We start from the raw sequence: 13,508 nt of genomic DNA, 5'->3' as shown, positions 1-13,508 counted from the left end.
ATTTTCTATATAAAATTGGTAATAGATGATTGGAATTTTGGTTAGTGCATTTGGAAGCCTGTCTTTCCGATGTCCCATCCTTGATGCTGCCTATGAAAGCGAATTCTATTTGGGAACATGATATATGATATAGTGGTAGGATTAGTTTCCAGTCACATTAATTGTTCTTAGTGTGCTCTTAATTGTGACACATATGTCTGATATATATTTTCTTTCTATTGTTAAAGCCGAAGGTGCCAACTTGCAAGAATAAGAGTGAATGACACTCAGTGATTGCACATTAGGTATGTTGATATTAGAAGACTATAAGAGTACCACCAATATGTGTAAAAGTAAAGAATACCATCTTGTTTGAACTTTGAACAGTTGCTCAGAAACATATTACAAACACCAGTGAAAAAGGTTTACATGATTCAACTGGAAGGAATTAAGAGATGGGGAAGACCATTGAATACTTGGAGGGAGGCCGTAAGAAGTATAAGAGATAGTAGGGAAACAGAGGCTGTAGCTCTTGATAGGATGGGTTGGAAAAATGGGACAAGTAAAACCGGCCCTTGTAGTTGAGATAAGGCCTGATAATGATCATGATGATGATTTTGACAGCAGGGGATAGTAGCATTCCTCAAACCTCTTGTTTTATGAGTTAGGGAAAACTTAGCAATTTAATATTTCTGCTAAGATGCATGCCTGTATGATTTTTTTTGGAATGGATTAAGATTTTTCTTGAACAAATTGACATGACGTTACTGCTGAGGTTGTTCTGACTTCTTAGAGACACATCTTTCAGAAAGTTTTTATCACCATTTATTTCCTGCTTCTATGTTATTACATAGTTGCATTTTTACTTCTCTTTTATCCTAACTGGCAGACCTTGTGCAAATGGCTCAATTGTATAGATTGCGTTGCTACCACTGGAATAAATAATAGCAATGGATGTTGATCACGTCTGTTGCCTTTTTCAATTTGCATGTATGAATTACGAATTTTACTTAGGTAATTGATTATCCTCATCTAAAAGATGATCAGTTATTCTGCTCTTAAGATAATCCATATCTCTTTACACCTTTTCTTTTGTCAGTCTTTTTTGGGATCAATGAAGCCCTTTTTTTTATCATACTTATGCCTCTCTCTCTGTTTTGTTTTGTCTCAAGAGAGTTCTTCTTCATTAAACTCAATAGAGAGAACTAGATAGAGGCTTGTAGTTGAGGGTTTTCTGTTTAGATCTCATTTTTTAACTGAACTCGTGTTCATGGAACAAACTTAGTAAATTATCATGTTAATGGTGATTTAGAAGTGTTGATTATGCTTCATTTTCTTAGCTCAAAACTGTCTTATTACAGGACAAATATATATCATGTACACTCTCTGCAGTAGTTAATATCATAAATCTAGTGGCAGACAAAAGTTGAAACTTCTTCATTTAATGGACTTCAAGTTATGAGCCCAAAGAGTGCCTCTCTGGTCAAATATTGCATAAATTTCATTTTGTTAGGATTCTGTATAAAAACTTTAATCTTTTCTTAAACAAATGTAGAGTTGTGTGAAAATGTTAAAATCTTATGTTTTTGTGCATACTTCTATGTAGTTTTCTTACATATGAGTAGTGCATGTTGCACTCCTTTTCAACTTTGTGATAGTGCATGCTGCATACTACCTACTTTGTATATGGAATTCTGTTGCGAATGGCATAGATGATTTGTTTCACTTTTATTACAGAATTACGTAATGATCACAGGGATATCACTTCAAAAGTTGAGAAGAGCTTGCAAATTCTGCACTCAGCAAGGAATTCTTGTAATTTGTCATTTCCTTCCAGAAAATCAGGTACTTGTATTATAACTTTGGTCCGACTATAGGTTCTTTTGGGTACGTTTCCCTTGCGTTTTAGTAATCATTCGGATGCTGCTGATTTATCCCCACCAGTGACTTGGCGAATTATTGGATTCTAATGTCTTTGCTCTAACAAGTTCCTGATATAAGACGATTTAACAAATTTGTGAATGTAGTTTTGATTTTTTATTGTCATTAATTTCCTGTTGTCAGCATTGATAATGTTCAGTTTTTATGAAAACTTTATCTCTTCATCAATTGTAAATAAGTTCTGTGCTTAATAAACTAATGGCAGTGGGGTGGGGCCTTGGCTGCTAGACGGGCAGTCAAGGTTCAATTTTCACGGGCGTCACTCCTCTGCTTAGCATAGGCCCCATGGGCAGGGGTCCTAGCCTTAGAGTTTTATGTGGTGTGCACCACAACCGTAGGTATGGCACGCTGAGACAGCATGACTAGGTCTTTGTGCCGGGAGCGGTTTCTTCGGGTTATAAATTCAAAAAGAGTAAATTGTCAATATCTAGTTTTCAAGTGGCACCATGAATATGATCTAACAGAATTAAATCAATTAAATGTATATGCCAAAAAGGTTTGCAGCAAGGTTGTAAGTATCTTATCGTTACCCGTATTAGTCTGGTGTCGTATCTTATTGTAAACATCTCATAAATATTTAATAAAAAATTCCAAAATTTCCCAAAAAAAAAACAGAAAAATTAGCAAAAATTCTAAAAAAATCATAACACATGAAACAATGATGAATTGCACAAAATACAACTAGAAAATCACATATGAAGCATTTATGTCTCTATGAGCTACGCAAGATTCTTATAATTAAGAACATGCCACAAGACTCATACTTTCATATTACAAAAACAAAATATTCTATAAAACCTCAATAATCATAATCATCATCATCTTTTTCTTGCAACTGATAAATGGCAATGTAAATAAAAGGCAACTACATAATTTAAATTTTAAACACAATTAAAGTCTTAACTAACAATATTAAATTCACATCCAACTCATACTAAAATGTCATAAGTCATGATTAAACTACTAAGAGTTCATAATAACTAAAAACGTTACATTTAACCAATGTCTTACATGCCAATCTTCATCTCTGAAGTTCTAAACCAGGGTTACCGGAAGCGCCTAGCTAAAAGGGGAAGCGCGAAACGTTGCGCTTCCGAAGCGTGGGGGAAAGCGTCCCCCTTTTTTGGGAAGCGCGCTTCCCTTTAATGGGGGACGCGCTTCCCTTTAATGGGAAGCACGCTCCCCCCTCGCTTCCCCTGTTTTTTTCAATTTTTTTGTATTTTTTATTTTTTATTTTTATTTTTTTCGCTTCCCCCTCGCTTCCGAGACACTTCCTAGGTCGCTTCCGAGACGCTTCCCGAATCGGTCCTAAGTGGTCCCACGCTTCCCCGCTTCCTAAAATTTTGAAAGTGCCTCGCTTCCCCGCTTCCTAAAATTTTGAAAGTGCCTCGCTTCCCGCTCCCGCTTCCCGTATCGCTTCCCGCTCCCGCTTCCTCAACTGGCAACCATGTTCTAAACTATATAGATCCTAAAACTAAACTATCTTTTAGAGCCTATTTTCTAAACATTAGGGCAATAATTTCTCACTGTTGCATCTAACTGCCGCGCTATGACCTCTTTATCTTTGGCCATTTTTTTGGCAAGTAGGTCATCATCTTCATCTTCAAAATTTGGAACAATGGTTGAAAGCCATTTTTCTTTGCATTTTTTGCAAAATCCTTCTTCTTTGAATTTCTTCTAGTCCAATAATAACATCAACACGAAAAGTGACAAGAATAGATGAGTAATCACATGAATGTATATTTTGACAAAGACTTGTAATATGTTGCTTAAATCTATGCAGTCCACCTCTAATAATAGCACCACAAAACATACATCTCAATGATGACCTTGGTCGTATTGCCATGCAAGATCATCTTTATAAGATGAACATGAAGATGACATCGAAAGATTTAAAACAAAATATAACCAATTAACCACCAAATAAAAATATAGGCATACAAATATTCGACAACAAGTATACACACATAACAAACTTAAGTCCTAGCAGTTTTCCCAAAAAAACTCAATAAGAAGCAAAATCGCTCTCACGGTTTCTAGGGTGCGCGTTGATTCCCTTCTAATGGCCTCTACACAAATGAGGGAGTCGGCACTTAAGGGGTATTTAAAGACCAAAAAGTAAAAAAGTAACTTTCAGGTATTTTAAAGCTTGTCGAAGGTGTATCGTACGATACAAGTTGATACAAGGATGTATCATACGATACACCCGATACAGATACAATATACAAGTGTGTATCATATTAGTTTTTCAAAAAGTAACGATACATATCGTACGATACGGTTTCTGAGGTCCCCAAATGAATTTCAATCTCATAGCGATCCTTTTGGGTTAAATGATGGATCTTTTTTGCCCAATGATGATGTTAAACTCTTGGAGCTCTGGTGCTTTGCCATTCATAGTGTAAAACCTCTTTTAAAGGGCCTTCCTGTTGCACGTCTTATTGGATTATACCTTCCTGGTCTCTAGATCTCAGTTTAATTTCTTCAAGATAGATGCATTTTTTTAAAGTGGTACTAACTACTTTGACTTTCCACTACAATGACCTTTGTTATGAATTTCCATGCATTTAGTAGCTTCATGTTGAAAATTCCACATTTGAAATGCCTTTTTAACTTTTAAATGCTTTATAGCACAAAAGAATGCCACTTTTTAAGCTTAATTGAAGACAACAAAGATCTTGTCCAATCAATCAATTGCTGGCTAAAAGGAATCCTTGTTTTGCCAAAAAAAAAGAAAATTCCAAACAACAGGAGACTCAAACACATTTTCCAGGTCTATGTCTGACATTTATGAATTTGCTTGCTATAAATCCTGAACTTTGAAATTGAATCTTTGGGTTTCTCAAGATGGCGATGATTATCCAATGTTTGAAATGTGTTCTCACACCATGGAAATGCATAAGCTAAGAAATTACAACACCTCTTGATGCATGGGGTATTACAAGAGATATAACTAAATCTCCCCTGAAGTGTGAAGCTGGGAACCATGGATTGCTTGCTTTTGAGGTGCTCATGAGTCATGCTTACCCTTTTGTAGTAGTTTTTGTGGGGAACTGGTTCCAATAAAGTGAACATCAAGTTCTTCCTTTTCTACTTTATTCTTAAAATATTGATGAAATTCAAGGTTTGATTGTTTAGCAATGGATGAGGCAACTGGTTGTTATAAGATAGCCCAATTTATAGATAATCCAAATGATACAATTATACCCTTTGGTATATTATGCATTTACAACATAATACATAAAGGAGAAAAGACAAAGAAGCCCCTCAGACGTGATTGCTAACAGCCCTCCTCAAACTGTGCATGGGTCTTGAATGACCATGGATAGTTTGTTCTTATGAAACCAATGATGTAAGGAAGAAAGTGGCTTGGTGAAAAGGTCTACTACTTGATCTTTATCGCGGAGAAACATCAGATGGATTTCTTTATTTTTTACCTTCTCATGAACAAAATGCTAATCAATCTCGACATGTTTTATTTTTTCATGTTGCACTGGATTGGTGGCAATGGCAACTGCACTTTTATTATCATAAAAGAGAAGTGATCTAGAAATTTGTCGACGTAGGTGAACTAGTAAGTGGTGAGTCCATAGTACCTCTGCTGTTACGACTGCCATTGCAAGATACTCCGCATCGGTACTTGACCATGCAACGGTCTTTTGTCTCTCGCTCGACCAAGAAACGAGATGCTGCCCCAAGAAGACTGTATAACCTGTGACAGAACGTCTAGTGGAGGGATCCCTAGCCCAGTCCGTATCAAAATAGGCAAGAACTACAAGTTCCAACCTACCATGAGGGCTAGAAGGAGGCTTGTTGTAAATTGTAAACAATGCCATCACTGATTATGCCTTTCACATAACAAAAAATACATTTAACTGCTTCCATGTGACTAAGTCTTGGTGACTGGATAAAACGAGAGACTTGATTAGTGACATATATCAAGTTAGGCCTCGTGAAAGTAAGATACTGAGGGCATATTTTTGTTGGGATAAAATAAGGGAGCTACTGGTTTGGTTAACTTTAATGCCAAGAAAATACCGCAGAGGGCCTAAATCCTTCATATGAAACCGTTTACTGAGCATGAACTTCAACTTTGATATCCGACCTGGGTCACTGCCTCGAATAACAAGATCATCTACATAGACAAGGATGATAGTAATGTGAAACTGATCTAAATGAACAAATGATGAGTAATTACATTGGCTACAAATGTAGCTTAAAGATCAAACAATAACACTGAAAGTTTCAAACCATGCACGGGATGCTTGCTTCAAACCATAAATAATCTTCTTTAAATGAAGCACTGTGGTCTTGATACACACCTCAGGATATCCAGGTAGGTGCTCCATGTACACTTCGTAATGTAATGTACTAATAAATACATTTTTACATCTATTTGACTAAGGCTCCATCCATATGAATTCACAAGAGACAAAACAACACAAATGGTACCTATACATACAACAAGACTGAATGTCTCATCAAAATCCAGACCATGTTCTTGGGTATACTCTTTTGCCACCAACCTTGCTTTATATTGCTCAATGCTGCCATCACTTCTATATTTAATTTTGTAGACCCACTGGCATCCAACAACATTTTTATCATCCGGCTTGGGCACTATTTTCTAGGTGTCACATTCATGGAGAGCAGAAATCTCCTCATTCATGGCCTCAACCCACTTAAGATAATGTTGATCTTCATGATAAAACTTGGGTTCTTGGCCAAAATCAAGAGACGTGGCAAAAATATGAAACTTAGCTGAATGAATCATAGATTACCCAACGCTATAATGGATGTCGGATGCGGGCATATCTACGAGACTGAATCATTTGAGGTGCTTATGTGGATTCAGCTGGAGCAGAAGAGGAAGGTTCCAACAAGGAAGGAGAAGAAGTATGGGGAATCTGATAAGCAACAGAGGACTGATGACACCGGTGATATACTTGTGGATAGAAGGAAAAATCAGCAACCGGTTTTGTTTGATCAACACCTTTCTCTGGAATGGCTGCAGCCTGATGATCAACACTCGTAGTTGATTGCATAGCAGAAATTGTTTGCTCACTAACTGTTGGTTTATCTAGGCACGAGGATACACTTGTAGGCCAGAAACTCAAGAGGCGTTCACGTGAGCTAATTTGACTAGAATGGCTGCTGTCATGGCTGGTAGTACCAAACTTGTTTTCATGAAAAGTAACATACTGCGAAACAATTAAGTTAGATGTGACATGATTGTAGCACCGATATCCTTTGTATACATCATCATATCCAACAAATTTGCATACTTGAGCCTTAGGTGAAAACTTATCACGGAGGTAATTATGAATATGCACAAAACATCTACTTCCAAAAGTTCTTAAAAGAGAATAATCAGGGTGCTGCCTGTTTAGCATGAAATAGGGTGAATATCTATGTCACATGGGTGCGGGGATTCGGCACTTCCAAAAAATCCGGGTGCGGGGGTGCGGGGGTGCGGCAGGGGCAAAAATGTAAATATATATATATATATATATATATATATATCATGTATAGTGTATATGTATGAATGTATGGGAGCTGTTAAGGTCCATGACATTTATGCATGTTAGCACGTTCACCACAATTTTATGCCCCTAACAAATTTAAAAATTGATATGGTGATTATGTGTATTAATTATCACAATTATGGACATTTTAGTAATTTTTATTAGGAAAACATATTAATAATTGTGCATTTTGAATGCACAGCTAATAAGTGTGTAACTTATTTTTACACAAAATTGCAAAAATAGCTACTAGTGTCCATTAATGCATGGAACCGCCAAGTCATTTTTAAACTTCAAGGTTGTATTTTATGGTCATGTGTTAACACCTGCAGATGGCTATGGAAGTCAACACACTTATTAACTTCCTAGACTGATCCATCTTCATGAGAAGCCTTTTGTTTTATGTTTGCAGAGGCATTGATTTTTTTAGATGTATATCTGAATGTGTGCCCAACTTGCTTTTTACCATTTTTTTATCTTATATGGTTGTCACCAAAGATGAAAGTGATGAGTTGTGGAGCTTGATTCATTGTTTTTGCCCTTGCAGGAAGGGGGGGCCGCCCCTGGCGGGGGGGTTATAGGGGGGCAGAGCCCCCCCCAAAGAATTTTTTAAAAATTCCGCAGCCCATTTCATAGGGCAGATTTTTTTTTAAAAAAAAAATCCAAAAAAATGGACAAAATTGACCCTGGGTGCGGTCAACGCACCTAGGGTTGGGTTGACCGCACCCGGTGCCGCACCCGCACCTGCGTCGAGTCGCGTCGACGCGGGTGCGGCACCCTGCTAGCCGAATCCCTGTGACATAGGTGAATATCCTCCAAGAGGAGTGAGCGGCCTGTGGTTAATAAAAAAGGTGGTTGTGTGAAAAGCCTCCGTCCATATACTCAGCTGAATTTGGGATTCTTCTATAAGAGTGAGTGTTGTTTCAGATATATGCCGATGCTTTCTCTGCAACCCTATTTTGCTGAGAGATTCTCAGATAAAACAACTCACGTTTGATTTCATTATCATCGAGGTAATTAGAAAAGGCCATGAACACATATTCACCACCACCATCGCTATGAAAACGTAATATTTTGCAAAAAAACTGATTCTCAACATGAGTTTTAAACTTTTGAAAGACAAACAACACTTGATCTTTAGTTTTCAAAAAACAGATAAAGTATAATGAGAGAAATTATCCACAAAAATTACATAGAAACGAGATCTAGATAAGGACATTACAAGTGCTGGACCCCAAACATCAGAATGTATTAACTCAAGAGGAAATAAAGATCTTTTTATTAAAAACACTGAATGTGTTCCCTTGCGACTTACAGTGTACAGTTGCGCTAGAGTCTGTTTTGCTTTTGTTGAGTCTGATGTAAGCTGCCCGGTTCAGGTGAATCAATACCCCGAAGGGGCAGCCCGTATACTTGAACTGTAATAGCCTGCGGGCAAAATTGTGAATGAATTAAATGCGTTGAGCTTTCTTTTGTTCACCCTCGTTGTGATTGCTTCTTGTGATTGCAACTTCTCTCCCTCTATTCTCTTTTGTTCTCTTGCACTCTGATCATAAGCTTCCGCGACCGACAAGCGAGCTGACGAGTAGGCTTGCGGCGGTAAGGAAGGACCGTCGCGCCGCGCTGGCCCATTGAAGGAAATAGGCCCGTGACAAGTGGTACCAGAGCCCGTTCTCGTGCTGGGGAAGGGACTCCGGAGTCGGTGTCGACAGACACGCCGACAGGCTGCGATTTGTGAGCAAGACATCGTGGCGCCTTATCAACACTTGCGCAACACCAGAGGCAAGGCAGTTGCCGAAGCTGAGGAGATGGGTTCACCTCGGGGCCAAGAAGAGTTAGCTGCAACTATTAACAAGTTGGTGGAAGATGTGACTTCGCATGATGAAGCGATTTCACGCGCATGTGAATCATTCAATGGATTGAATGATGTGGTGGCGAGCCTGCAAGAGCAGGTGAACTTACTAATGGGGCAGGTCACTTCGTTGACGACTACAGTGACCGATCTTGAGTTGAGGAATCGTACGTTGCAGCGGACGGTGACCCTGAATGGCGGAAATGGTGAGAGACCATCAAGGATTGATGTACCTAGACCCGCAAAATTCAATGGTTCTCGCGACAGCAAGGCCATTGAGAACTTCTTGTTCCAAGTAGAAGACTACTTGGATATCCAAAATGTGACCCTTGAAGATCTGAGGATCAAGGCTGCAGCGGCCTTACTTGATGGTGATGCTATCGCTTGGTGGAGGCGGAAGCGCAATTACATGGAGAGGGGTCAATGTGTGATAGACACCTTTGACGACTTCAAAGTAGAGTTGCGCAACTACTTCATGCCAAGAAATGCGCAGAGACAGGCTTACCGGATGGTTCGTGAACTCAAACATACTGGTTCGTTGCAAGACTATGTCCGAACGTTCCAGAAGCTTATGCTGGAGATACCTAACATGTCAGAAGACGACATGCTCAACTGGTTCATTGTGAGACTTCAACCATGGGCACAGTCCGAAGTGGAAAGGAGCAACCCCCGTATTTTGGAAGATGCATATGTGGCGGCTGAGCGCTTAGTTGATACTCAGCGCAAACCTTTCACCCCATCAACCAAAGTTGGGAAGAAGCCTGACCACGGAGGCAAGAAAGATGAGCAGCGCAACGATAAAGGTGAGGCGTCGACACGCCATCAATCCGAAAAGAAACAGAACTACACAAAGCATAACAACAACAACAATGGTGCGGTTGTGACATGTTGGTTCTGTGGTGATAGACATATCGCCCGGCAATGCCCAAAGCGCCTTGTAAAGGACGACGGGCAAGCCAATGCTGCACAGGAAGAATGCAGCGATACTGAAGGCAGTGACACTGAGACCATGCAACCGAGGATGGGCGCCATGCGATTGATTAACGCAGCTAGAAGTTGCGCAGCTAAGAACATGCAGGTCAGTAAGGAACTTATGTACGTAGAAGTCATTATGAATGGAAAGTCTACTTCGGCAATGGTAGACTCCGGGGCCACACACAACTTTGTCTCGCGGGAAGAGGCAGAGCGGTTGTGCTTGAAAACAGGGCCAAAGCAGAGGATTATCAAAACAGTAAACTCTGAGGCCAAGCCCATTCTTGGTGAAGCAAGAGATGTGGCTACTCAAGTGGGGAGTTGGGTCGGCAAAGCCAACTTCTCTGTGGTGCCCCTAGACGATTTCAAGGTGATTCTGGGTATGGAGTTTCTGCGAAGCCAGAATGTGATGATGCTGCCAAAGTTTAACACGTTGACGATCATGGGATCAGACCTGTCCCACACAGTGCAGTGCCTTACGCAGAAAGGCAAGTCTTCAGTGTTATCAACAATGCAACTGAAGAAGGGTGTCAAGCATGGGGAGCAGACATTCTTAGTTGCAGTGCGTGCAGATGAAGGGAAGGTAGAAGCAGCAGTGCCGCCGACCATAGCCCCTCTATTGGAGGAGTTTCGGGGGGTGATGCCTCCGGAATTGCCAAAGCGTCTTCCGCCAAGACGCGAGGTCGACCACAAGATTGAGTTGACCCCGGGAGCAAAGCCTCCCGCAATGGTTCCATACCGTATGGGGCCAGCAGAGTTGAAGGAGCTGCGCAGGCAGCTAGACGAGATGTTGGACGCAGGCATTGTTCGTCCATCAAAAGCCCCATTTGGTGCCTCGGTCCTTTTTCAGATGAAACATGATGGCTCTAAACGGTTATGTGTGGATTACCGGGCCTTGAACAAGGTCACGGTGAAGAACAAGTACCCATTGCCATTGATAGCAGACTTGTTCGATCAGCTAGGCAGTGCCCGTATCTTTTCCAAGCTAGATCTGCGATCGGGTTATTGGCAGGTGAGGATTGCCGAAGGTGATGAGCCGAAAACAACTTGTGTCACCCGCTATGGTGCTTACGAATTTCTAGTAATGCCATTCGGGTTGACAAATGCTCCAGCCACGTTCACGACTTTAATGAACCAGATTTTCTACCCTTACTTAGACAAGTTTGTGGTAGTCTACCTGGATGATATCGTGATCTACAACAGTAACATGGAGGAACATGTCGGGCACTTGCGAACAGTGTTTCAGGTGATGAAGGAGAATGACCTCTGTGTTAAACGAGAGAAGTGTCTCTTCGGGCAGGAGGAGATTAGCTTCCTTGGCCACGTTGTGGGGCGTGGTGTGCTGCGTATGGATGGGCAAAAGATAAGGGCCATCCAGGAATGGGTTCCGCCAAGCAAAGTGCCAGAATTGCGGTCATTCCTCGGCTTGGCAAATTATTATCGGCGTTTCATCGAAGGTTATTCCCTCATTGCTGCGCCCCTCACAGATTTGTTGAAGAAGAATCGGGTATGGCTCTGGACAGGAGCGTGCCAAGATGCCTTCGAGGGCTTGAAGAAAGCCTTAGCGAGAGAGCCAGTGCTGCGACTGCCTGATCATTCGAGACCCTTCGAAGTCCACACCGATGCCTCAGACTTTGCCATTGGCGGAGTTATTATGCAAGACGGGCATCCGATCGCATATGAGAGTCGTAAGCTGAAGGATGCAGAGAGGCGGTACACAGTGCACGAACGTGAGATGACCGCCATTGTGTATTGCCTCAGGACCTGGCGGCACTACCTTTTGGGTGCCGAGTTCGTCGTCAAGACGGACAATGTGGCCACGAGCTATTTTCAGACGCAAAAGAAGTTGACGCCCAAGCAAGCTCGATGGCAGATGTTTTTGGCTGAGTTCGACTTTGCCTTAGAGTACAAGGTTGGAAAAACCAATGTTGTAGCGGATGCCCTGAGCCGTAGGGCTGAATTAGCTGCTGCGCGCACAGAGCCTTCTGAAGTGCATTTGGAGGGTGCATTGCTGAGCCGCATCCGCGAGGGTACACAGCAGGATCCGACCGCACAACACCTTGTTTCTCTGGCGCAGGCAGGGAAGACTCGGCGATTTTGGCTACAGGATGGCCTACTTGTAACAAAAGGGGGACGCATCTTTGTACCACGGTGGGGAAGCCTTCGCCGAGAGCTACTCAAGGAGTGCCATGATACACTATGGGCCGGCCATCCTGGTCAGGAGCGGACCTTAGCACTCCTTGAGCGCGGCTACTATTGGCCGCAGATGAGAGACGATGTTGAGGGGTATGTGCGGACATGCCTCATCTGCCAGCAAGATAAGGGGACAAACCAGAAGGCTGCCGGTCTCCTTGAGCCTCTACCAATTCCAGAACGTCCTTGGGAAAGCATCTCTATGGACTTTATTGTTAGTCTGCCAAAGGTAGAAGGCCTCAGTTCTATTTTAGTCGTGGTGGATCGTTTCCCAAAGTATGCCACCTTCATCTCAGCTTCCAAGGAGTGCCCTGCAGAGTTGTTCGTAAAGCATGTGGTGAAGCACTGGGGCATACCAAAGAGCATTGTGAGCGATCGCGATGCTCGCTTCACGGGCAAGTTCTGGCGTGAAGTATTTCGGTTACTTGGCTCTGATTTGCTGTTTTCAACAAGCTTCCATCCGCAGACAGATGGGCAGACATAGCGCATCAACGGGTTACTGGAGCAGTACCTTAGGCACTTTGTTAGTGCCAATCAGAAAAATTGGGTGAAGCTCCTTGATGTGGCACAGTTTTGTTATAATCTGCAGAAGAGCGAATCTTCAGGCCACAGCCCGTTTGAGATAGCCACGGGGCAGCAACCACTGACCCCGCACACTTTTGCCGCACAAGAAAAGGGAAGGCCATCCTTCGCCTATCAGTTTGTTCGCGACTGGCACGAGCAGAATGAGTTGGCGAAAGCATTCTTACACAAAGCGGCGAAGAGAATGAAGAAGTGGGCGGACAAACACCGTCGGCCCGCAGGGTTCCAGGTTGGGGACCAAGTGTTGGTGAAATTATATCCTGGTCGCACAGGCATCTTCCGCGGGCGGCACCGCGGACTACTCAGAAAGTATGAGGGACCCTTCACCATCACAAAGAAGGTGGGCAAGCTGGCATATAAGCTGGAGTTGCCCCCAGACTTCAAGGTGCTCCCGGTGTTCCACGTGTGCAACCTCAAACAGTTCCATCCAGATGATGGAGACCCGGAACGCAATGTGCCGCAAT

General features: G+C 42.1%; 1 protein-coding gene across 1 annotated transcript in view; it reads left to right on the top strand.

Moving 5' to 3' along the window:
* LOC149835439 (uncharacterized) overlaps positions 1 to 13,508 on the top strand; it is a 39,097-nt gene that overhangs the window by 714 nt on the left and 24,875 nt on the right. The window contains exon 3 of the mRNA XM_090010528.1: positions 1,717 to 1,824. Coding sequence (XP_089866654.1) covers positions 1,717 to 1,824 — 108 coding nt within the window. The remainder of the gene's footprint in view (positions 1 to 1,716; positions 1,825 to 13,508) is intronic.

The sequence above is a fragment of the Nuphar pumila genome, chromosome 6 (assembly GCF_984573655.1).
Source record: "Nuphar pumila chromosome 6, dmNupPumi1.hap1.1, whole genome shotgun sequence".
In the NCBI taxonomy this organism is placed as follows: Eukaryota; Viridiplantae; Streptophyta; class Magnoliopsida; order Nymphaeales; family Nymphaeaceae; genus Nuphar; species Nuphar pumila.
Note: the sequence above shows the minus strand (reverse complement) of the source record. Positions and strands in the feature narration are given on the sequence as shown.